The sequence below is a fragment of the Perca fluviatilis genome, chromosome 24 (assembly GCF_010015445.1).
Source record: "Perca fluviatilis chromosome 24, GENO_Pfluv_1.0, whole genome shotgun sequence".
Taxonomy (NCBI): Eukaryota; Metazoa; Chordata; class Actinopteri; order Perciformes; family Percidae; genus Perca; species Perca fluviatilis.
In genome coordinates, this window is record NC_053135.1 from 10197974 (window position 1) to 10222987 (window position 25014).

General features: G+C 40.4%; 4 protein-coding genes across 4 annotated transcripts; 3 read left to right on the forward strand and 1 right to left on the reverse strand.

The window, feature by feature from the left end:
• The first annotated feature begins 1055 nt into the window (after positions 1-1055).
• LOC120554343 (inosine-uridine preferring nucleoside hydrolase-like) lies at positions 1056-4585 on the forward strand. The gene is made up of 8 exons (XM_039793189.1): positions 1056-1188; positions 2419-2599; positions 2784-2963; positions 3073-3184; positions 3320-3456; positions 3569-3646; positions 4153-4269; positions 4363-4585. Exons 1-8 carry the CDS (start codon positions 1091-1093, stop codon positions 4513-4515), a joined length of 1056 nt encoding a protein of 351 aa, XP_039649123.1. The 5' UTR covers positions 1056-1090; the 3' UTR covers positions 4516-4585.
• Positions 4586-5273: 688 nt separating this feature from the next.
• Positions 5274-9504, forward strand: LOC120554345 (inosine-uridine preferring nucleoside hydrolase-like). The gene is made up of 8 exons (XM_039793190.1): positions 5274-5429; positions 6162-6343; positions 6669-6848; positions 7563-7674; positions 7799-7935; positions 8037-8114; positions 8214-8330; positions 8516-9504. Exons 1-8 carry the CDS (start codon positions 5393-5395, stop codon positions 8666-8668), a joined length of 996 nt encoding a protein of 331 aa, XP_039649124.1. The 5' UTR covers positions 5274-5392; the 3' UTR covers positions 8669-9504.
• A 944-nt stretch (positions 9505-10448) lies between these two features.
• Positions 10449-17499, reverse strand: unc50 (unc-50 homolog (C. elegans)). Its single transcript, XM_039793191.1, has 6 exons — positions 17369-17499; positions 15803-16074; positions 15592-15712; positions 15344-15483; positions 11761-11868; positions 10449-11169 (listed from the first exon to the last, which is right to left on the reverse strand). Exons 2-6 carry the CDS (start codon positions 16068-16070, stop codon positions 11033-11035), a joined length of 774 nt encoding a protein of 257 aa, XP_039649125.1. The 5' UTR covers positions 16071-16074; positions 17369-17499; the 3' UTR covers positions 10449-11032.
• A 207-nt stretch (positions 17500-17706) lies between these two features.
• LOC120554348 (NADH-ubiquinone oxidoreductase 75 kDa subunit, mitochondrial-like) lies at positions 17707-24159 on the forward strand. Its single transcript, XM_039793192.1, has 19 exons — positions 17707-17839; positions 18786-18862; positions 19234-19325; positions 19545-19652; positions 19790-19866; positions 19970-20051; positions 20197-20327; positions 20458-20643; positions 20833-20967; positions 21150-21264; positions 21455-21600; positions 21711-21839; positions 22048-22177; positions 22333-22493; positions 22973-23127; positions 23233-23408; positions 23503-23637; positions 23748-23820; positions 23915-24159. Exons 2-19 carry the CDS (start codon positions 18790-18792, stop codon positions 24004-24006), a joined length of 2196 nt encoding a protein of 731 aa, XP_039649126.1. The 5' UTR covers positions 17707-17839; positions 18786-18789; the 3' UTR covers positions 24007-24159.
• The last annotated feature ends 855 nt before the right edge of the window (positions 24160-25014 follow it).

Here is a 25014-nt window from a genome sequence, read left to right on the forward strand (position 1 = left end):
CAAGCTGAATACAGAAAAGACAGGATAAAAATGTTCTCCTGCACGACTGTGCACAGTATAAATTGGGTGTCCTGGCTGACAAGCACACATGGAGCTCTACAGAAGGACATGTCATGTCAAGCTCTCCTGAAGATTTGAGGTCATCCACGGTAAGTTTGATTGCAGGTTAGATTTCTGTTCTTGAACTTGCAAGGACAAGCTTGAACATAAGATAAAATACTTGCTACTATCTACAAGAACATATTAGGAGTGCCATGAAGGATGTGCTTGCAGGGTGCATTACTCCTACTATAGGCTTGAATCTGAGCCAAAGCCAGGTTGTGTTGATATCAGGTTAAATCTGTCCGTCTAGAGACATAAGACTGGTTATCTCTTGCCTCTGGTGAAAGCATATTAATATCTTAAAGGTCCTTCAAAAAGCTTTTAATAACCCCAAAAAAAATTTTCCCAAAAATTCAGACTTGGTGCAGAATTACAGCCACTAGAGCCAGTCCCACAATGAGCTTTCCTTAGTATGTGCCATTTATGTGTCTTTAGTTATTGAGGAGGAGAGAAGGGGAGGGGGGGGGGGGGTCAAGTTGGACTGTTGATGCCAGAGAATCGGTTACATGATTACATGATTTTTTACATTAATAGCCCAATGCATACTTTCTAAATACAAGCAATTAAGGACAAGCACGCCCAAAATGTTACACATTAATTTAACATCTTTAAATCATCTGCATGTGGCCAAACAGGTACAGGTTTACAGATGCTTTTTCATCCCTCAAACTGAATGCAGGATGCTCGGTTATCGTTGCTTTAGGACAGCCATGAAATCCCTTGCTTTCAACACTTTCCTGTTACAGTTAAGTCTTGATGCAGCATTTTGTAATTAATAACTGCATGGTCCTTCCTCTGTTTCATTGTCTGTTTTGCCAATGCTAATAATATGTCCAACAACATGGAAATCACAGCTGGTACATTTCCGAGTCTTATCAAATAAAATACACCATGTATGGTTAATTCATGCACTTTAAAAGGAAGCAAAAAGCAACCATAGAAGTAACCATTTTAAAAGGTGGGTGTGTGCCTAATTTGCACCACCTCTATGTGCCTCTGGTTTTTAAAAGGAGGCTCTTCACTTCAGTCCGCCTCTCCACTTTCAACACAGACATCAGCAAACATCCATCAGGATCCGCTCACCAGGTGAGGATTTTACATTTTACTGTCATTCAGACCATTTTTGAAGCACAGACATTCAAAAGTGTGTGGATTAGCATGAGACAGCACTGTGAGATTTACCTAAAAAATATCATTCATAAAAACAACAGTAATCACCTGCTATTTCTGTCATCTTCAAGCATTATGTCGAGATGTATAAAATGTTTAACTGGAACCTTTTAAACTATTTTGAATAGCCTAAAGGGGTTTGCAAGAAATCTTTTGAGCGAGTGTGAAGTAACTTCTTAAAACTCCTCAACCGTGCCACACCTAATGACATGTTGCTCATATTACATATGCCTACTTATGTTGCACAGACAAACATTGTTCAACACTTATTACAGTAATTTTATTCACATTCTACACTTTGAATGCCAAACTTCTTAAATATATATAATTTGTGTCTTGTTGACTGAGGGGAACATTTGTATCCAAAGATTGCACGATACATAACTAAAAGTAATCTTATGTAGTGTTGCAGGTATAAAAAAGGCCTTTAGATGAATACTTTACTTCCTGAATCAGGATCATGATGCAAGCAGACAGAGTGGATGTGTGTGTATGTTGTGAGGAATGAATTTTAGATCAAAGAGTAATTTACATTAGTCTGAGGATTCTAGTGAGACATAAAGAACAAAGTGAAATCTTACCGTGTTTTCTCTACACACAAATGGTCAGGAGACATTGCACCAGGAGACCGTCTGCTTCCTACACAACAAAGGGATGTGTAAAGTACATTAACATGACTTGTGATTTCAGGAAGAATCTACACATGATAAACAATCTGATTCATTACTCTGGCTACTCTGTGATTTCTTTAGAGAACAAGACAGTTCTTTTACGTTGAATTTCAACAACAAAGTGATATTATCATACAGTGCAGAAGATAAGATGGAGATCTGTGCACTATACACAACACAACAAAGTATGTCTGCCTGTAGTCTTCAGATATTCTACTTCCGCTTTCTAACAAGTTGCAATAAATAGCTTTATTAATGTGTTTTATCTTGTTAAAAAGCATTAACAATGATGCACAACTTGTCTACATCTGTCTATCTGCATGTGTTTAATTCAACTGCCGTGTCTTAAGTTCTCTCAGCCATCCTAAATAAGCCAATAAGAACAACTTTGGGGTTGCCAGGTTGCGAAAAAAAGCCATTGGCTGGTGTTTATCCCTCAGCATGACACTTGCTCTGGTCTCTTTACTTGTTGTAGGATGAAGAAGAAGTTGATCCTCGATGTGGACACAGGGGTCGATGATGCTCAGGGCATCATGGTGGCCCTTGTGGCCCCCGATGTGGAGATTTTGGCGATCACCTGCTGCCATGGCAACACACCGCTGGAGAACGTCCTCAAGAACACACTGCGTGTCCTCAAAGTCTGCAACAGGCTGGATGTAAGTTTGTGGCTGACTAACTTCAGGCAGCAAGGGAGCCCTTGTACAGGGAAGTTTGGTGTTCTGACTGATAAGGGGGTTTTAAGGGGTTAATATGATGTTAAAGTATGCTAATTTCCTGGTTTAACAAAAGCATTGGAGATATGATGATTGCTATATTTCAATCAAAACACATACTTCACAGATCCCAGTGTACCGCGGATGTTCAGGGCCACTGCTGGGTCGAAAACGCCACGCTGGAGATTACCACGGGAAGGATGGGCTGGGCGACGTCCCAGATCCAGATGCTCCAGGCCTGGAGCTGCTGCAGAAGAAACATGCCGTGCAGGCAATGATCAAGATTGTGAATGAGAACCCTGGAGAGGTGAGACAAACACCTCGCTCCATCATGGGTCAGCTCCATCATGGGTCTGCTCCATCAAACATCTTCAAGATCACACAAGACTAAATGTGTGTTGCTTTGCTGTCTACAGGTGACTCTGGTGGCCACGGCACCCCTCACTAACCTGGCCGTGGCAATCCAACTGGACCCCTCCCTCCCTAAGAACCTGAAGGCGCTCTACATCATGGGTGGAAACATTGAATGTAGAGTATCTGTTATAAATTTTGAAATATATTTAATATGTTGATTCTTATATTCTTCTCCACTGATTTCCATCTCTGCACTTATGGTACTCAGTGTGTGTGTGTGTGTGTGTGTGTGTGTGTGTGTGTGTGTAGCCAGGGGTAACACCACAGAGTGTGGTGAGTTTAACTTTGTAGCTGACCCTGAAGCTGCCTACATTGTGTTGGACCGCTACACCTGTCCCACCTACATTGCCACCTGGGAGTTCAGCTGCAGGAACAGCCTGCCGTGGGTGAGGCTGAACACACAACAGTGCTTTAGATATAATCACTGACAACTAAACAGAAATTATGTTTAAAGTAACATGTGACAAGAGATGTTAAAAACACTGTCTGTTTCCTCAGTCTTTCTGTGACCAGTGGCTGGCCCAAAAAACTAAGAAGGCTGCCTTTATGAAAGAGATTTCATCCCTTTCAATGAAGGTAAGAGTGCGTAGATTGTGTTAATACGAGGAGGGAAGTAATTATATTTTAGTAAAATTGAAAGTAAAGTTCAGAAAATTGATGGTTGTAACACCATGTACTTAACTGTACAGGTATGCAGTGAGTACAGCATGCCAAACAGAGCATGTTTACACAAGTAAACTATGCAATGTTCTCAGAAGGGTTATTATGCACTGCACCTTACAGCACCTTATCCATTAATGTGCCACCCAAATGTTCTGAACTAATAAACTTTTCATAAGCCACCAAATTCCAATATTTTGTATTGCATTTACAGAACCTTTTGTTTTTATCCTGATATGACTGACTGAGTGCTATGTAGTGCAGGTATCTTTTAATGCTTTTGAGAATAAATAGACAAACAAACAGAGAATCCTGTAGATGTTGTTTGGGGGCCCTCTAGTGGCAGCTTTTCCTCTGGTGCTTTCAGTGCCATATGATCCTCAGTCACATGTCTAAATGTGCCTTGTGTATTGTCTCTGCAGAAAGCTCAGTCAGCAGATTATCAAAAGGAGATCATAGCAGGAAAAGGGTTCAATTCCTGTGACACCTACGCCGTGGCTGCCGCCATCGATGACACATTCATAACAGAGAGTGAAAAGGCGAGCAGCTCTGTCTTTAACAGACTTGTCTTTAAAATACAAAACATGTCAGTTCAAATCCTCACCCAACAGTGTCTCATGTTCCTCCTCCAGGTTGCAGTGACAGTGGAGCTGGAGGGAACCTACACCCGAGGCATGATGGTGCTGGACTACATGGAGCTGCAGAAGAAGAAACACAAGGCTATCATCATGAAGAAAGTTGACCTGGAGAAGTTCAAGCAAATGTTCATGAATTCCCTGAAGTAGAATGATACTGTAACAAGCTGAAACATTAAGTCTGTTCACCATAATAAATAAAGCAAATGTGAACAAAGCAGTATGTTTGTCTTTTCTTTTTTTAAACATGGTTCAAGCATCTGTAACGGTTTTGTTATTGTGTGTGTAGGCCAGATGTTTCGCAGGCTTTTCTTCAGTTTCTTAGATTCCTCACAGAAACACATAACATTCCTGTCTGGTATGAAAATTGAAATAGCCTTGCAAAACATTAAAAGCGGAAGATTATCTCACAGTCACAACCCCCATTTTTGGTAAACACAAGTGCGATTTTGCGGAGCAGTAATAAGAGGAAAAAAATAAAAACATTCAGAGATTCCTTCACAGTGCTGTGGTGGTATGTCTGGCAATGCGAGATTAGAGATTCCTAGATATATCAGCCATTGAAATTTGCGTAGTTGCCAGACTAAAAACATGTTTTTGTAGACTTTGCACATTCAAATATGAGAAACAACTGTCCTCAAGTAGAAAGAGTAATTGATCCGTGCCAACGATGCCCAATAAGCTCATAATGCAGGAATAAGAAACTTTATCTACATGTCTGCATGTAACACAAAAATGGAAGCAACATCAATAATGGCCTATCTTAAAGTCTTAAATCAAAACACTTCTAGTAGGAGTAGGAGGAGGAGACTGATCGCTGTTTGGCAACTCCAGCTAATTAGCCTTTGTGACATCCGTTAGAAGTCTTTGTTTACTTGAGCTAAACGACGCCCAACCTCAGCTATGCTGCCATGGCTTCAGGCAGTATGCATGTGATGTAAGTTATTTTGTGTGTTGCACAACCTTCTCACGTCCCCTGCTGCATACAAGTCAGAGTGCAGCAAAGAGAAGTTTCCCTTCACAGCTGATGCGCACTTTGGTAAAGGATCATACCTTTTTGACCGGTAAGTCATTTTCTCTCTACTGCTAATGCACTGCATGGTTTCTTCTCAGGTTTATTTACTTGATCAAGATTCTTTCAACCAACGTGCAAAATGGTAGTAACTTTATTACTACATTCCTAGAATATTGTGGGTGTTTTCAGACTCATACGAACGATTGTTGAAGTTTTCTCTCAGTAGCGCTTGCTCGCACCGTAGGCTATAGGTGTGGCACATACCCACACTAAAAACAATGGCTGATTCAACATTTATAAAATGTCAAGCTCACAGCGAGAGGGGCATGTGCATAGTGGTTCAGATTCAAGGACACTAAAAATACTGTGTAATCTCAGTTTTTGTTTTTCATTATATTCAACATGTTAAGATGCCATGACCCAGGTCATGTGAGTGCCTCCTATTGGCTGTTTTTATTATACAGATTTGTTTAAAGCCTGGTCAAAACACATGTTGGCTTTTCAATGATGTGGCCACTATAATTAATTATTTGGCCACTATAATGAAGGCTTTTTTTTAAATATTTCCTTTCCGTTTTCCTATTGGAGTGCTTGGATTGCTTCCTGCCTATCCTGTTTATTGTGTTTGACCCACATTTGAGAAGCCTACAGTTATAGTTATAGGAACTACCAGTTCAGCAAGTCATCTCTTCTTTTATACCAGGGCACTAATTCATGTTCCCATCTGAAGACAAAAGAAAATATATGTTCTGAATACACACCGTCGTCCTTCTTCTTCCAGACAAGATGAAGAAGTTGATCCTCGACGTGGACACAGGGGTGGATGATGCTCAGGCCATCATGATAGCCCTCGCAGCCCCCAACGTGGAGATCCTGGCGATCACTTGCAGTCATGGCAACACACCCCTGGACAACGCCTGCAAGAACACACTGCGTGTCCTCAAAGTCTGCAACAGGCTGGATGTAAGTTTGTGGCTGACTAACTTCAGACAGCAATGGAGCCCTCGTACACGGGTGTGTCGACAGAAATTGGTGCCAAGGGAAGTTTGGTGTTCTGACTGATTAAGGGGGTTTTAAGGGGTTAATATGATGGTAATGTATGCTATTTTTCCTGGTTTAACAAAAGCATTGGAGATATGATGATTGCTATATTTCAAGCACAACACATACTTACTCCACAGATAACAGGCTGGCTGTAAGTTTCTGTTACGAATGCCTATGGAATGAGGACTTCTTGTGTGTGGCATCATATCAGCATAGCCTATGTTACACCTGCAATGCTCCACAGATCCCAGTGTACCGCGGATGTTCAGGGCCACTGTTGGGTCGAACACGCCACGCTGGAGATTTCCACGGGAAGGATGGGCTGGGCGACGTCCCAGATCCAGATGCTCCAGGCCTGGAGCTGCTGCAGAAGAAACAAGCTGCACAGGCCATCATCAAGATTGTCAACCAAAACCCTGGAGAGGTGGGTAGATGGTGGGGAAATGTTACTGTACAATCTGACACATAACACATTATGATGAAACTGTTTATCATGTTAAAAACATTTAAAAAAAAATGACTAATTCACTGCATCATTTATGCACTGACCCTTATTTGACGCTTAATACTTAATGATATATAGATTTTTGTTTAGCCTATTTAATACTACAAATATGGACTGTTTTGAAAATAATTACTCAATCTGTTCCTTTTTTACCATATGGAAGTTTGGCTTTTGTTGTAAAGGCTAATATAAAAAGTTCTTTTTCATATAAGATCCAATAATTAAAAATTTAGGAAGCTAGAATCATGAATACTATTAATACCAACTTTTGCCTTCTAATTAGACGCAACAGGCTCAAGAACTCTTTCATAGGCTACATCAGTCTATCCTGTTGCTAAACCCAAATCAGTGTGCTGCCAATTAAGATCTGGATCCGAGGATATCATGAAACATGACTGTTGATGTGTTTTCATCTTTTCTACTATATGTGTAATTGTTGTCTAACTTGTTTTTTTCTTTGAGTGGAGCTGCTCAGGGACGCAAAATGAATTTCAGTGTAAACTGATAATAAAGTATCATATATTATGTATCATAATGTACCACCTACAACAGCAGACAGTGCATGATGGATAAGTAAAAATATTTAAAAAAAAAGCTGTACTGTATGCTACTTATTGTTTTTCTTACTTGCAGGTGAGTTTGGTTGCCACGGCGCCCCTCACTAACCTGGCCGTTGCAGTACAACTTAACCCTTCCTTCCCGAAGAAGCTGAAGGCGCTCTACATCATGGGAGGAAACACTGAATGTAAGTTATCTGTGTGTTAACATCAACTCTAAGTGTTAAACTCAATGTGTTATATCGTGAAACTAGAGGGAAATATATTTGGGGGTGTGTGTGTGTGTGTGTGTGTGTGTGTGTGTGTGTGTAGCCAGGGGTAACACCACAGTGTGTGGAGAGTTTAACTTTGTGGCTGACCCTGAAGCCGCCTACATTGTGTTGGACCGCTACACCTGTCCCACCCACATCGCCACCTGGGAGTTCAGCTGCAGGAGCAGCCTGCCGTGGGTCAGTAATTCTTTTGTTATAAGACTTTAAATTGCAAGAATTAAGTGTAACTTGAAACTGACTCACCACTTGACTTACTTTCCTGTCTGTTTCTCCCTTAGTCTTTCTGCGACACTTGGCTGGCCCAAGACACAGACAAGGCTCGTTTCATGGAAAAGATTTCCCTCCACACCAGGAAGGTACGACGGTGTCCTCCTGAGTGTTTCAACACACCGAAAAATAATTCCAAATAAATATCACTTCTTGTATTTCACTTGTTCTACTGATTGTCACTGCAGATGGTCCAGACTGAGCGGTATCAAAAGGAGCTGGTAGGAGGACCTGGGTTCAACTCCTGTGACACCTACGCCTTGGCTGCAGCCATCGATGACAAGCTGGTGATGGAGAGTGAAGAGGTTAAAATTCTGCTTCCATCCCTTTAACACCTTAACGTTCAGTCAGTTTCTGCACTTTAAACGAGGTGCCAATGCCAGGATACACTGCCTCTGATACGAAATAAGTACGAGTGTGTGATTAAAGCACAAAAGCCAAAGACAATGTGTTTCAGTATTGGATGCAACTTCTTGCCTTTCTCTTCTAGCTTGCAGTGACGGTGGAGTTGGAGGGAACCCACACCCGAGGCATGATGGTCGTAGACTACATGGACCTGCTGAAGAAGAAACACAAGGTCTTCATCATGAAGAAAATTGACGAGGAGAAGTTCAAACAAATGATGATGAAGGCACTGAAATAGCATGACATGTCTGAGTCCCACTAAACGCATGATCTCTGCAAAGCGCACTACAGCCGATACAGTTCATACTTATTCCACTTATTCCACATACTTATATTATAATTATTCCATGCCATTGTCTTAAACACAGTATAGTGGTATTAGGCAGTGTGCAGCTGTTTTGGAAAATATTGCATGTGTTACAACCATCAGTCCATGTGAAGGCCCGAGGAGAAAACAATTCAGCTTTTCTGTGTTTATCTTGAGCTGTCTGATCGACACAGTGGGATGCACTTTTTTTTTTTTAGTCTTAGGCTCCTAACATAGGTGGTAAACCCACACTAGACTTGAGAGAATTACTTTTTCGAACCACATGAAACACAAACATTCAAAATAGATGAGGATTTGATTTGTATGTACCTGATATTACAAGGTTCATTGTTCATTAGAAGCTGACTGCCTGATCACTTACATTAGACTTGTTACTCACTCATTACATTGTTTTTGCATATGTCCTCATCAGTAGACGTGAGAAAAATTTAATCTTCTTTATGATTTGTTTTTCTTTAACATTAAGAAGCTTAATTCCAGATCCCATAATTCAAATTTTCTTTTTCACTTACTTTACATTTCACATTCAGTCATTTCTATTTCTGGATTTGTATCCTATTCTATAGACCTTGAGATACATTGTCTTATTTGTTTATCCATTATTGATGGTGTATTGGCTCAGGTGTTTTTGATTGGTTGTTGCAGCCTATAAGTCTAGCATAAAGACATATGTGAGTTACTGGGAATTGTTCTGGAAATCATCAATTTATAAGCTATGCATGTATTAAACTACCATGTAATGTGTCTTTCTAGTGCCTTAATATCTAATCACATAGATAATTCTAAAGCTAAAGGTGGCTCCGGATGCCTGGTTCCCAGGTGAGATCTGCTAATGAGGCTACTCTGGTAGAAGCCACTAAACAAAAGCAAACAAAGGGGTTTTCTTATAAGTTTTTTTTTTTTTTTTATAAAGTCAAGGCTTTTGGAGGATCCTACGTGATGTAGTTAGATAGATGTAGGTTTAAAGTAAATGTACTGGTGGAACATAGTCAGCATTTTGGGAGATGGGGCGGGACACAGAGTCAACTCCCCCCAAAACGTTTTTGACTAGCATAAAAGAGAAGTCAGAAACCGAGTGTATTCAGTGGGCCGTTCCCTGGGGAAACAGTTCTCACTTTTGCTGTATTTGTGCCAACAGTACAGTAAACTTACTATTGCATTGAACTCTACCGAATCCAGGGTTTATTGCAGATAATGCTAAAATTGAGTTGATAAGTAGAGCAGCAGACCCGAGTTTATCTGGCCCAGCTGACATTTTTTCCACTACAGTAACCTACTGGTTCAAATAGATTAGTTGATACTTACAGTGTGTACTTGTCTCGATTTCCCCACAAAATGAACTAGGAAATTACTAATGACTGTTACACAGTAAGGATCACACTAATTAGATTTGTTTTGTTACATATAATAATGGTTTATAAAAAGGCCTTTTTTATAGATATGATTTCCCCCAAGCATCTGCACAGTAATATGAACAAAAAGCATCAACATAGGGAATGGGATTAATGTCCAACAATTACAACATCAGCAGCGCCACTATGAGACTTTTTACTACATAATACTGCCTACTATTGGAAATATTTCCCAGAACATCAAAAACTTGTAAGGTAGGGCACACCCTGCTGGTAGAGGTTTGTGACCTAGCTATAGCAGGGCATTTATTCCTCCAGAAAGTAAAACTGAGGCAACCTAAGTTAATAAAACCTTTTATTGAAAGTGCTTTGGAATGTACACTTTAGGATAAAAAAAAAAGAAAAGGGGGGGAAAAAAAGTGTCCATTCCATGTTCCTCCACTTTCCTTTTTTCTCTTCAATAAGCAGGATTTGATTTTTGTCTATTATTTTTTTTTAAAGAAAAAAAGCAAATGTTTACTCTTCAGAAACAACCGTCTGGGTATATATATATATATATTACAACCTGCCAGAGTATTTACAAATCATACAAAAAGAACCACAATAAAAGCTGTAGCACATCTGCCCCAGTTTCTGCAACTAGTCCAAACACATCACAGTTTACTGACTTTGGAGCTCCAGCTCAACATAAGAGCCAAACAGAAAATCAACAGAGTCAATTCAGAGTCGAGCAACAGTCAACTCGGCTCAGTGCCAATAAAGACGGCGTCCCCGTTTGATGAGAGTCAACCAGAGTTCTTCCCAAACAGATGTTGACTGACAGAAGCTGGAAATGGATTTGCTGTCAGCTAGATGTGAGTTGAAAACAGATTGTGAGATGGCCTGGAGCCAACTAGTATCCAACTTCAGAGAGAAACTGGTCCTACTGGACGCGGTACTTGTAAAACCAGCAGAGACCCTTAGTGAAGTTCCAGCCCAGAGAGACGGAGAGGACGTAGATGAGGCCGAGCAGAGCGAAGGGGTAGAGCAGCACCACGGTGTTCTTCAGGAAGGGTAGAGCTGTGTGGATAACACAAGACAAACGATCAACACACTGACAGGCTGCAGATACTTTAGCCAACACTGCACATCTATAAAGTCACATTGAAATGTACACTACATTACCACTCCTTTATAGGAAACAGGGTGTGCTTAATGGTGACTGCTTTAACCCGAAATGGAAATAAATACAACCACCAATAAAAAAAACAGGTGTTCGTTCCTCGGGAGGAAGCATAAAACGGCCTTACCTCTGCCAATTAATATAAAAACAACAAATCCTCACGACAGAGAAGCTGGAACTTGCAAATGTTTTACCAAAATAATTGACAATTAACTATCAACTAATTGACTGATCAACTAATCATTACAGCTCTAAATAGATTTGTTAACACATTTTGAAAATGGAAATGTCTCCTTCTGCAGAATCAGTTCTGATTAAGGACAAAACTAAATATAATCAAGTTATTAATCCAAGCCGATCTGAAGTCATATTACACTGACAATGTGACATAAATCCAGAAACTGTCTATTTACTGATATATTGGTACTTTTTAGTGAACATTTTGAGAACAATCTAACTCGGTGTATTTAAATGTGAATAGGACTTACCGTTGTACCCTAAAAACGTGATGTAGACATAATAACCAATGGCTATTAGCCACATGGTGTTACCGACAAAGTATCCCACGAACCAGTCAGAGTTTATTACCACAATATCTGAAACACACAAAACAAACTGTAGGTATGGTGATAAAGGAGGCGGGTGTAAAGGTTTATTTCAACACCTGATGTTGGTTCAGTTTTTCTGGACCAAAAAATAAATAAATAAATAAATACTAGTAGAACTCACATATGATTATTAGAAAATATATATATATATACACACATTTTTAGTTGATGAAGTGTACTAAAGAGGCTCTCGGTCTTTGGTGTGTACAGTCACAGGTTTTTTTTTTTTTTTTTTTAAATCGCCAGAGGGAACGGGCTCAAATCACCTGTGCATACAACTGACTGTCCAAATAAAAATGGTCACATTGTGTCATGTCGTAGCTTTTCCTTACAATGGTCCATTTTCATTACATCAGTTGATGTTTCTATTTTGTAATGGAAAGAATGTCTTTCAATTAACATGCTGTAGCAAACCAGAGGAAACAGACCAGCCAATCCGGCACAGGGGGCGGGTCCATAGGCTCAGATTGGGGGAGGTGATAGAGGGAGTCTATTGGTGCGTTCCTTTTGTCTCGTAATCGCGACTAGTAGCTCGAGTGCGACGTCACGTGTCGAAAAACGAATAACCGCTGGTTGTTGCGTTCTTTTTGTCACACAATACTACGAGTCGGAGAAAAGATGATTTTTGTAACATTTTTAGTAACATTTAGGATTCTATTCACCCAGTTATTGACATATTATACAAATATATTTCAGTTTGATACATGAAAATTACGTTTTGATTAACGTTAACGTTAGGCTACTGCTCTGCTTTCTGCTCAAGACTCGGCTTAGTCATTGTTGTCATATAGCAACCGAGCGTCTCTAGCCAATTTCAGCTGCACAAGCTCCAAAATAACTAATGAGGCGGTATTAACTCCTAATAAGACTCTAGCTTCATGCCTATAGGTAGCAGTATACAGTGCTATGTGTACGACTTCTTCATTTGGTTACAACAAAAGACCAAAGTGCTTCAAATTGTAGAAAACCACAATGTTTACTACGTGTGATGCACAACGTAGCCATCTTTGAAAGTGAACTCGGGGTCCTCTGAGTTCAGACGACTTGACGAGTCGTATATACGACCTCGGGAGCGTTCTTTTTGCAACTTCCGGGTCGTAACTCCCGAAAACGACTCGTAAATCGACTTCGGTGGACAAAAAGAACACACCATATCTGCCTGTTCAAGTGCTGCAGCCACTTGGCACTGGTCACACCTGCAGCCCATCAGGGGATCAGGGGAAGGTATTCAGAGAGCCAGCCCAAGGCAGCATGGGAGAGAGTGAGGAACAAAGGACCAGAGAGGCAACACTGCATGAGTTTGTTGTTGTTCAGTAAGAAGATTGGCTGGAAAAAGGACTGACCTCTCACTCTGCTTCAACACCGCATTAAGGCTGACAGACCCCCGGATGGGAAGAATCCTAAGTTAAAGTTTGTTCCACTAACCTTTTCCTGACCCAAGTTACTAAAGAACACTTTATGTTAAAGCCAACCGTCTCCGAGTTACCTATTTTCATTGTGAATCGGGCTTTCAGGTCCCCTGGGTTGCTACAATGCAAACAAAACTCTATGTACATTAGTATCTTTTGCTTTTATTATCAATGATGTCTTAATACTAGGGCTGTCAATCAATTAAAAAAAATTAACTAATTAATCGCACAATTTGCTGTAATTAATCGCGATTAATCGCTTTTTTTAAAATGAGACTGAAGCTTGTAGTAATGGATATTTAAATGCTAAATCACTTAACTTTGCAAATATGAAGAAAAAACAAACAAGGAAATGTTCTGCTAAGTTCAGATTGTTTAATATCTTTCAGAACAACAGCAGCAACAATTTGGCTTATTTAGTCCTGCTGAAGGCTGCTGAAACGGCTAGAAACTGTCCGACTTGAGAGCAGATTTTTGTCACCACCCCCAATATTAGCCACATACCTAATATACCATATTCTGAATAATATACAAATATATATATATATATATATATATATATATATATATATATATATATATATATATAGAATATAAATTACAATCTAGGCAGTACTTAATATCATAAATATTATAATATACATAGTGTTTAATCTGAATGACTAAGCAAAGCACATATATCTAAACACAGAAATGCACATCAATATCAATATCAATGTTACACATTAAACCAGTAACCCAAAACCACAAAGGTGCATGTTGGCCTAAAGTGAAAACAGTGAGTGTAGTTTTAGATAGCGACGCTGTGCACAGCAATCCATTACCAATGTAAAGCGATTGACTACATTTCCCTTCCAGCACCGCAACCAGGAAGTAGCTTGTGTGACAGTGAGACGCACCAATTTCAAACATTTACTGGAATATAGTCACGGATACTATCGAGTCGACAGCGTTAAACATCAGACTGCAAATAAGGTTTTATCAGCGTGACCAACGTAACAGTTATCAAGCAAACAAATCGCGCACGTACATATCGGCAGCACAGCAGTAGCACAACAGACAAACAAACTTAAACCGCAGCTCAATGTAGCGAAACAGCAGCTTACCGGTGGCGCATCTTTCCTGACGAGACAACATGTCGGAACTAGTACTCGGTCCCGTTTATAGCCCGTGCTCATTCATTTCTGGATTCTAACACATCGTCTTTTTTCTCTTTTGGGATCTTACTGGTCCATGTTTCAACTTTTGACTGGACGGTACGTCAATCAGGTAAGTCCCTCCCACCTATTAACCTGCGGTACATTGCTGTTGAACACCCGTGACGTAGTGAATGCTACAAATACAGAGTAGCGCCGCCTGCTCTTATGGAGACGTATTACGTTTCTCAGCCGCCACATGAAGTAAACAAACACAGCTGCGTTAATTTCGTTAATTTTTTTTAACGAGTTAAATATTCAAAAATTAACGCAAAAATTAACGCGTTAATTTTGACAGCCCTACTTAATACATATTATAAATTGGGATAGTTGGAATTATATTTTATAATACAAACATACACAAAAAAGTAGAATAGTGGCCTCGGGTCTTGTTGATCTGCATTCTACACATAAAATGCATACTAAATAGGGCTGGGCGATAGAGAAAATCAAATATCACAATATTTTTGACCAAATACCTCGATATCGATACCGCAACGATATTGTAGTGTTGACTATTGGTGCTTTCACAAAATATTTACACAATGAGATTTTTGATAAATAATCATCAGTAATGTGGCTATAATGACTAAGTGGGTAAAGGCGAATAATAGAACAGTTACAACAGGCTGGTAAGTTCATAAAATGACATAACTTTATTGTAATGCAGCATTTAAAACCAGGAAAAGACAACACTTATGTCATATTACGATATCCAAAATCTACAACGATATCTAGTCTCATATCCCGACATTGATATAATATCGATATACTGCCCAGCTCTAATACTAAAAAACATTTAAACTGGATGATGTAATTTCAGACACACTGAAAGATAACAGAGTCACATCTACTCACGGTTGATGAAGAAGAGCTGCAGGAAATGCAGGATGACTAGAAGAGGGTAGAAGGCATTGAGGTGAACATCAAATGCGTAGCCCCACTCCACATCAAAATTTTTGCTGGGATGTTTAAGCAGGTACTTGTTGCTGATAACCCTGGAAAAGACAAAATCAACAATATTTATTTAACATGCCCCAATTACAGTAAATGGAGGAAATGCCATTCAATACTTCCATCTAAACAAGGCAAAACCCACTACTCACCACATGAGGGTTGATATGAGAAGGCCAACTCCTATACAGTCAACAAAGACCACCCACAGCAGCAGCTTCAGAGTCTCCACTGCTCCCATGTCCAGCACCAGACCAAAGCCTATTGTGGACACTGCAGAGGAACAGAGGGAGTGTTCAGTCATCATAGTACAGTGACAACATCAGGTTTCCACTGGCTACATGTGACCGAGTATAGACTTACCACACAGCCAGATGCTGAGCAGGACAAGAAAACCAGGGTCGTCCCTGGCCCACTGGTCCTTGGTCTGTTTCCTGTAGTGGAAGTTGCGGTAGACTCTCTGCGGTGACGTAAACAAGTAAAGCATCTGCCACAGGGCAAATTCAAAGTCCATCTGTTTGAAACGGAGCAGCCGTCGCAGGTACTTGTAGCGCTTGGCGCCTGCTGTGTGACGTGCAGCATCCCTAGCACCGAGGGCGCCATTGCTGTCCGGCAAGATGGTCGGCAACATGGTGCTGGTTATCAGATTTAAAAAAAAAAAACGTGAGGTAAGGACAAGCAAAGAAAGAATGGAATATGAGAAGAAGGACCATTTGAATTTGCTGCACACATCCTGAGGAAGCTTAGCACTCTAACATTGATGTTTTGTTTATTCTGTAACTTATCTTGTACTCTGCAGATAAAAGAGAAATCTAATCATCACAGTGACAAACATAAAACCACAGTAACTGTATTTATATAAGACAATATTACTTTGCAAAACTTACATGCTATTTTTAAACTTTAAAGCAACTAATATGTTACGCACGATGTACTACATATATGTGTATAAGAACTAAAAGGTACTGAGGTTTTTACAAAACCTAGGTTCCATTCGGCTGTAAAGGAAAAATGTGTCACAATCAAAGGAGTCAGTTTGTGGAACGGTCTTGATTGTAGAATTAAAACTTCAAAGTCCATCGATGTGTTTAAGAAGTGTGTTAAATTATCAATGTTGCAGAAATATAATACTGCGGAGTAGCAGATCAAATTTATTGATGTATTTTGTGTTGATGTCATAGAAAACGAGACGGCTGTATGAGACAGCTCAAATGACCTGGAACTGTAAATGATTTTGTGTTGATAAGGGGCAGACATTATAAGTTTTACTTCTTTCTGCTCCTTTTCATTCATGTTAAATGCTGTTGTTGCATTTGTTTTTAAAAATGAATGAAATAAATGATAGAAAGAAAGAAAGAAAGAAAGAAAGAAATGTACTGGGACATTTAGGATTAAGGGTTTCTAGGATCAAGTACAAGTTGACTAGCTAGATCATTTATATCATACGGTCCTAACACTAGGTAACTTAATGACAGTTTTAAGAAAATACACACAATGCTTTATTTCAAATCTCTATATAATGCCCTGTAAATATATACGTTATATATCATTGAAGAGTGTCAAACTGCCTATATATAAATGACAACACAGAAACAGATTATGCTATTGCACACCTATGCTACACATGGGCTAGCTAAATTACATAAAACAAAATTTAAAATTAAAATGCTGCACATGTATTCCTGTATAAACCAATTACACAATCTACCTAGCTACTGCGCAGTAGCAAAATTACCCCCAACAAGACATATTTAATTCCCTTGTTAGTTGACGCTGTTTGCTAGCATGTCCTGTTAGCTTGTTGCTAATTTGTTTAAAAAGAGTGCAGTGCAGGCCTGGTCAGCGTTATTTGTAATATACCAGGTAAACGCAGCGGTAACTATTTGGTATTAACTAGCTAAACAACTACACTTCTTTAACATTATTTACCTGTTTTTGCTGTACTCCTTCGCAGGAGAAGCACCAACTCGTTTCTGAATCTGTAGCTAGCTGTTTCGGTAGATGCTTCCTGAACTGTCGCGAAAATGAACACGTAGCTACTTCCGGTATCATGCGTTTCATCATGGGAAATGTAGTAGGAGGTGAAACCCAGGATCTCAGAATATAAACAGTTTAAGTGTGGTTTTATAATACATCCACTGTGTGAACACATACAAGAAAGAAAGAAAGAAAGAAAGAAAGAAAGAAAGAAAGAAAGAAAGAAAGAAAGAAAGAAAGAAAGAAAGAAAGAAAGAAATTGCATTATGTTATGTTGAAGATTGTTACTTTTATTGTGAAATTTGAGACCTCATTTCAAACGGAAGTAAGACACCATGCTATTTCCGCTAACCCCATAGCTATTTGACTGGTAGTACAACTCAGATCACCGCTGTTCTGGTCAAGAAGGCCAAATAGCGAAAGGTAAGAATCCGAAACATATTATGCACGTATAGACTTTTACATCTATTTGTTATTTAATTGCAAGACCAATAGACAATTATTTGTTTAACCGTATTACCCGCTGTAACCCTTTTATAACATTGCAATGCCCGTGTCCTTGAGTACTCTTAGCTAACACTATTAGCCTGCAAGCAAGCAGTCCCTATTGAAAGGTCCATGCTACTTATAAGCTTCCTCCCCATGTCTACATTGGTACATAAACTGTATATAACCGTGCACAATATTTTGTTATGTCTATGTTTCGAACTTTCTGCTTTTCGTCTCTGTGCATTATCTCCTTGAAACGTTAATTACGTGGTTGAGTGACAACATCACTTGTTGTTGACAGTGGCAGCTATGAAGCTAGCTAACGTTAACTAACTACCACTATTATGGCTCTAATTGTTTTTGTAGTAATTCTTTGGATAAAGGGCAGCATTATGTATTTTGTCTCGAAATTAAAGGCCTAACGTTAAACCTAAAGGCTAAATATTATAGCTTCAACATAATGTTAAAGCTTTGAGCTGAGCAGTGCAGAATAATGTTGATTGTATATTTTGACATAATCTTGGGGAAAAAACTGATTGATTTAAAAAAATGTTTATGTTGAAACAGAAAACATTATGGATCCCAGACATTTAATATTAAAATAATGTTGTAGCTAAACATATTGTGCAAAGACCTCAAGAGATGTAAAAACCTTTTCAGAGCACTGTAGATTATTTGCAGTACAGCTGGACTCTGACAGCTATGTTATCTTACTTATCAACAAACAAACACCATGTTGAACACATTCTTACTTATTGTGGGTTGAGCTGGAACAAGTGGTCAATTTTAGTTGATCAACAAAAAATGAACCTGCAAGAATAAAAATCAGAATAAGGTTAGCTCATATGTGGACTGCTTTCTTTCTGTTTTCCTCTCACAGAGTCATGTTGCGACTGCCAACTGTCGGTCGGGCTCTAGCCGGGGCTGCCAAGAGCAGCCTGGCTCCCTCCAACACTGGTAATGCGTGTTTGTGTTTCTTTGTTTACTGTTTTGGAGCCAATTAAATTCATGATTTGATTATTACCATTTGTATTTTAATTCTTATTTTGAACATGGTTGTGTTTCAGTATATCAGGCAATTTATCCTAGTTTATATCATTTTCAGAATCTCGGCACCCAATAATAGTTCCTTTCATTTCAGTGTGTTGTTCAGTGTGTTTCATTCATTTCTGGGTAGAAACTTATGCATTTACATAATTTAAAGATCCACCTGTCCTATGCTTTATTTCCCTCAGACGTCCATTTTTGTCTCACTTTTTGAGAAACAGAAAATACTTACAGGTTTCATTTCATTTCAGTAAATTTGACCTTTGTGTATCCACTTACAGTACGTACTTCAGTGCGTGCTGCCAGCAACATGGTGGAAGTGTTTGTAGATGGGAAACCACTGGAGGTGGAGCCTGGAACTACTGTGCTGCAGGTAAGAAATTTGATTATTTTACTGAAAACCAATAAAGATGTTTCATGTGATCCCTTCATATTGTATACTGTATTTTTGTATATATGTTACCAATAGGCACTATTTTGTGGTAATTGTGTTGTCCTGACAATAATCTAGTCCATTTTGGATTCATGTGTACATCATTTGATCTTTTTAGAATTTGCCCACCTTTTCATGACCGTTTCCTTTCCCCATCAGGCCTGTGAGAAGGCAGGAATCCAGATTCCCAGGTTCTGTTACCACGAGCGCCTCTCAGTGGCGGGAAACTGTCGTATGTGTTTGGTGGAGATTGAGAGAGCTCCAAAGGTAACCAAGTGCATCCGATTGGTCAGCAGTCCATTCAATTGAACAATTAAAAACATTGGACGAGATGCCTTTGCACAGAAATTGCTGTAAATGCTTGCAGTACTACGGTCTAATTGTGTGTTGTGTGTACTCCTCAGCCGGTAGCAGCCTGTGCCATGCCCGTCATGAAGGGATGGAACATCCTCACCAACTCAGAGAAGACACGCAAAGCCAGGTATTAAATATTCAAACATGATTCAAACTTTACGCAACATTTTTAAAAGTCATCAAAGTTAATAAACTATTGAAACTGTCTTGATGAACGTGTGTGTGATCAGAGAGGGAGTTATGGAGTTCCTGTTGGCCAACCACCCACTGGACTGTCCCATTTGTGACCAGGGAGGAGAGTGCGACCTACAGGTAACCGTGGACGAGTATATAACACCTTGGTTTAGAGCTTAACCTTCATCACCTTTAGGTTAATGGGCTAGTTTGTGTTAGTTACATTTGTAAACCAGTTTCACTATTGTATCTTGTGTTAACACTCCACCTGCTGTGTTCTCAGGACCAGTCCATGCAGTTTGGTTCAGACCGCAGTCGTTTCACAGAAGGGAAGAGAGCAGTGGAGGACAAGAACATTGGGCCGCTCATCAAAACCATCATGACCCGCTGCATCCAGTGCACGCGCTGCGTCCGGTAAGCGCATGATAAACATCATATTGACATCCATCAGCAAAATGTAATAATCATATTGACCGCTATTGTCACTTCAAATGGTAAAAATATAGGAGATCCTCTAACAGCACATTAATGCATTCCTGTGTAGTTTTGCCAGTGAGATCGCAGGTGTTGAAGACCTGGGAACAACCGGAAGAGGAAACAACCTGCAGATCGGGACGTACGTGGAGAAGATGTTCATGTCAGAGCTGTCCGGCAACGTTATCGATGTCTGTCCTGTCGGAGCCCTCACCTCCAAACCCTACGCTTTCACCGCACGGCCATGGGAGACCAGGTAGGACAGAATTTGATACCATCAACCTTACAAAACCAGAGCAGACAGTTACTGTCACTTACATTTAAAGCTACGAGCTTTTGAAGCACATTTTTTCATCAGTTTAAGGCATTTTGGTTAGTTCAGTTTGTGTCTGATTCTGTCTTTTTTTTTTTTTTTATTTAACTTCATCTTCTGCTATCTTTGCAGGAAAACCGAGTCAATTGATGTGCTGGATGCTGTGGGCAGTAACATCGTGGTGAGTACAAGAGGAGGGGAGGTGATGAGGGTGATGCCCAGGCTGAACGAAGACATCAACGAAGAATGGATCTCTGACAAGACCAGGTAAAATACGAACCCCATTAACATGTTTCCAACTGAGTTGAAAACGTGAAATCGGTCTCACTGGATAATTAGTCCGTAAAATAAATGCTCGATGTAGTCACAAAGAAACATAAAAAAAGTTTAGATATGTTGCCATAAAGTTCGACCAAGGAGAATGAAAATCCCCAAATGTGTGTCCTCAGGTTTGCATATGATGGTCTGAAGAGGCAGAGGTTGGCCCAACCAATGGTGAAGGATGATTCAGGTCAGCTGACCCCGACCACCTGGGAGGATGCTCTCACTCGTGTTGCTGGAGCAGTAAGTGTGTGTTCGCTTCGGTATTGGATCTGCCTGTTTATTCCTTTTTTTTTATATATCGTTATTCTATGCCGATAGGAGACAGGTGATATTTGTTATGCCTTGATATTCATTCATCCTATTTTAGGTTGTATTATAATATTTTAGTCTGTATGTATAAATATCTGTGTGTGTGTGTCTGTCTGTGTAGCTGCAGAGCGTGCAGGGCAGCGAGGTAGCAGCCATTGCAGGGGGGATGGCTGACGCCGAAACTCTGGTCTCCCTCAAAGACCTCCTCAACAGACTCAACTCGGAAAACCTCTGCACTGAGGAGCTCTTCCCTATGGCGGGGGCAGGGTAAGAATAAGTATATAATGTACAGGGTTCCCACAGTATCTTTTAGTTGTGCAGCGGACAACTTCTCTCTCTCTCTCACTCACTCACTCTCTCTCACTCTCTCTCTGCAGCACTGACCTGCGCTCCAACTACCTGTTGAACTCTCGCATCGCCGGCATCGAGGACTGTGACCTACTGCTGCTCGTAGGAACTAACCCGCGCTACGAGGCCCCGCTGTTCAACGCCCGAATCCGCAAGAGGTAAACTCATACATAACTCTTTGCATTAATTGTTTGGATTCTCCTCCTGGAGACAGTATTGTTGCAGCAAAAATAGATTTTACACAGCACTTATTCTACTATTTCTCCTGCAGTTGGTCTTTGCTTCTTACCGGATAAAATCAAACTTATATAATCAATGTCACTTGCCTCCCTCTGTCTTTCTCGTTTCCCCCTCTTCCTCTGTCAGTTGGCTCCATAATGAGCTGCGTGTTGCCATGGTGGGTCACAGTGTTGATCTGAGCTTCTCATACGACCATCTGGGAGAGGAGACTTCAGTATTGAAGGAACTGGCTAACGGCACACACCCCTTCTGCCAGGTAATGGACTCTTAAGCAATCTGAATCGAGGGAGCTTTGGTGCTGATTTATGAACTGATGTGACTTTTTTTTTTTTTTTTCTTCTTCTTTGTTGGCAGCTCTCAGATGAATTTCTGGCAACTTTTACTTGAAATTTTCCTTTCCCCTGGCTCCAGGTCCTATCAGCTGCTAAGCGTCCGGTAGTGGTCGTGGGAAGCAGTGCTCTGCAGAGAGAAGACGGAGCCGCCATCATGAGCGCCGTCTCCACCATCGCTCAGAACGCCAGAACCAGCAGTGGAGTGGAAGAGGGGTGGAAAGTCCTCAACGTCCTGCACAGGTACAACTTGGCGATCCTCCGAAGTGTGGACTCATTTGAAGCTTTCAAGACAAATCGATTGTTTTCTGCAGATTTGAATAGCTTTTTTTTTTTTTTTAACAAATGATGGTAAAATCAGCCTCTATTAGTGAGGTACAGTAGATGCTTCCTGCTCTTACTTTTGAGGGCTGCTCAGTTATGGAAAAAATCATAATCACGATTATTTAACACAATTACTCATTGTCTTTTGGAAAGATGTTGCATTTTGCAGCAGTGAAACAGTTAAACAAATCAACACTGTGAAATTTCCCTTAATGCTTTTGCCGTTTGAACTTTTTTTTTCATTCAGAACACAAGACAAAATAAGAGTTTTTTTTCTTCTTCTTCCAATTCATCTGTTTTTGTGATCATTAGGAGCCAAAATCCTAAATGCGATTACAGTTTTCTTTAATTGCACAGCCCTACTTACTTTGTGTGTGTCTGTGTGTCTGTGTGTGCAGAGTGGCCAGTCAGGTGGCTGCGTTGGACCTGGGCTACAAGGCTGGTGTGGACGCCATCAGGGCAGCTCCCCCCAAAGTCCTGTTCCTGCTGGGAGCTGATGCCGGCTGCATCACCAGAGCCGACCTGCCTGAAGACAGCCTCATCATCTACCAGGGTACGCACAGACACATGCCACCAAGCATACACCCATTCAGTCGTCACCGTGACCGTGAAAGTAAAAAGCACAAATATATTAGAACATCATTTTCAACCCCTCCAGGTCACCATGGTGATGTAGGAGCACCAATGGCAGACATCATCCTCCCCGGTGCTGCATACACAGAGAAAAACGCCACCTATGTCAACACTGAAGGAAGGAGCCAACAAACCCGGGTGGCTGTCACCGCTCCTGGAATGGCCAGAGAGGACTGGAAGATCATCAGGGCCGTATCTGAAGTAAGCAGGGAGTCTTTCACTAATGTTCATACTGTTGTCAACATTTCATTTGACCAAAAAGCACAAAGTCGTTCCTGTCTTTGTGTGTTTGCAGCTGGCCGGCGTGACGCTGCCCTACGACTCTGTGGAGGGGGTCCGATGCAGACTAGCCGAGGTCTCTCCTAATCTCGTCCGTTACGACGATGTAGAGGAGGCAAACTATTTCAAACAGGCTAATGAACTCGCCCAGGTACACACACACACACACAAACATCCATAGAGTCAGAACGTGGCGTCCCACAGACTATCCTATAAAGGAAGAAGAAAATGATCTCTGATTCCTCGCTCTGTTCTACGCAGGCTGTGAACCAGGACCTCCTTGCAGCTCCTCTGGTGCCACCTCAACTAACAGCAAAGGACTTCTACATGACAGGTGAGTGTGTTTCTAAATAGCAGATACACAGGCAAAAATAGAAATATAGAAATTTTAAATCGACTTCTTCTACCCCTTCCCCTTCTGTGTTCAGATTCCATCAGCAGGGCTTCCCAGACGATGGCCAAATGCGTCAAAGCCGTGACCGAAGGAGCCGCCGCCGTCGACGAGCCGTCAGTTTGCTGAACACCCGCGTGCAGTAACTCCTCCGCTGAAACAACACACACTTCTCAGAACAAACTTAGTGTTGCTCCTTAATTTAAAGTTGTCCTTGATGCTTGTACTATACAGTTAAATCGTTTTCACTCCCGTGAACAAGCTTTGTTGAATAAAGCGTATAAAAAAAAAAAAACATGAAATATGAATAAAATCTTACAAATATCTTTACGCCATTTTGAGTGTTTTCCTGTATTTGTGGTAGAAAATCTGCTTGTCACTCATGTTATTTGTCATTCCTTCACCTATTGCACTAATGTATTTGGGCTTTAAGACTTGCAGTGTGGTATGACTTATTTTTGATATCTGTTGGTTGATCTGGCTTCTTGCACAAGGCATGAAAGAAGGGTTGAATGGAGCCGTGATTCTACTATTCACCATGGCAACAACCACAAACAAACGGGTCGGCTGAAATACTCATGCACACAAACGGCGCGTTTGAACATGCATTTCGTTAAAAAAGCAAGACAGCTGCTGCTGCAAAAGAGAGAATTGGTGTGGGAGAAAATTGCTGCTCAAGTCAATGCGTATAAGCATTAACAGTGTATTAATTTCATATTTAATCACAGATAACTTATATTACTGGTGAAAACTGGAATTGTATTAAACCTATAATTTCATGTAGGTGCAATCCTGCAGGTGAAAAAGTAAGCTACTACTATATCCCATTCTGAGGCTGCAGCACCATGATCATTAACAGAACTATAATGTATAATCATTTATTTCTTTTTAATGGCTCTCACGGTTTGTGTCCAGGGAACACTACAAAAACGTTTAAAAAACGTTTCAGAGCGAGTCACACTTTTCTGACTGCTCTGTATACAGTGGCTTTACTATTACAGTATGATCCGTGTACACACCAATAAAGAAAACTGCCGTTTGCAAAAAAACTTAATGCAACACAAAGAATCTGCTGGGATGTTAAAGCCTGTCCACGATGGTGGATGTTAGTGATATGAGGACAGATAAGGTATCTAC

Bases quoted from the DNA above. Each gene is read 5' to 3' on its own strand.
- LOC120554343 (XM_039793189.1), top strand. From the start codon at position 1,091: ATGTGCCTCTGGTTTTTAAAAGGAGGCTCTTCACTTCAGTCCGCCTCT. The intron at 1,189-2,418 runs GTGAGGATTTTA...TACTTGTTGTAG, and splicing joins CATCAGGATCCGCTCACCAG to GATGAAGAAGAAGTTGATCC. The intron at 4,270-4,362 runs GCGAGCAGCTCT...TTCCTCCTCCAG, and splicing joins TCATAACAGAGAGTGAAAAG to GTTGCAGTGACAGTGGAGCT.
- LOC120554345 (XM_039793190.1), top strand. From the start codon at position 5,393: ATGCGCACTTTGGTAAAGGATCATACCTTTTTGACCG. The intron at 7,675-7,798 runs GTAAGTTATCTG...GTGTGTGTGTAG, and splicing joins CATGGGAGGAAACACTGAAT to CCAGGGGTAACACCACAGTG. The intron at 8,331-8,515 runs GTTAAAATTCTG...TTTCTCTTCTAG, and splicing joins TGGTGATGGAGAGTGAAGAG to CTTGCAGTGACGGTGGAGTT.
- unc50 (XM_039793191.1), bottom strand. From the start codon at position 16,070: ATGTTGCCGACCATCTTGCCGGACAGCAATGGCGCCCTCGGTGCTAGG. The intron at 15,713-15,802 runs GTAAGTCTATAC...GTTCCTCTGCAG, and splicing joins GCTCAGCATCTGGCTGTGTG to TGTCCACAATAGGCTTTGGT. The intron at 11,869-15,343 runs GTGAGTAGATGT...TGTGTGTTTCAG, and splicing joins GCAGCTCTTCTTCATCAACC to ATATTGTGGTAATAAACTCT.
- LOC120554348 (XM_039793192.1), top strand. From the start codon at position 18,790: ATGTTGCGACTGCCAACTGTCGGTCGGGCTCTAGCCGGGGCTGCCAAG. The intron at 18,863-19,233 runs GTAATGCGTGTT...ATCCACTTACAG, and splicing joins CCTGGCTCCCTCCAACACTG to TACGTACTTCAGTGCGTGCT. The intron at 20,328-20,457 runs GTAAGCGCATGA...ATTCCTGTGTAG, and splicing joins CAGTGCACGCGCTGCGTCCG to TTTTGCCAGTGAGATCGCAG.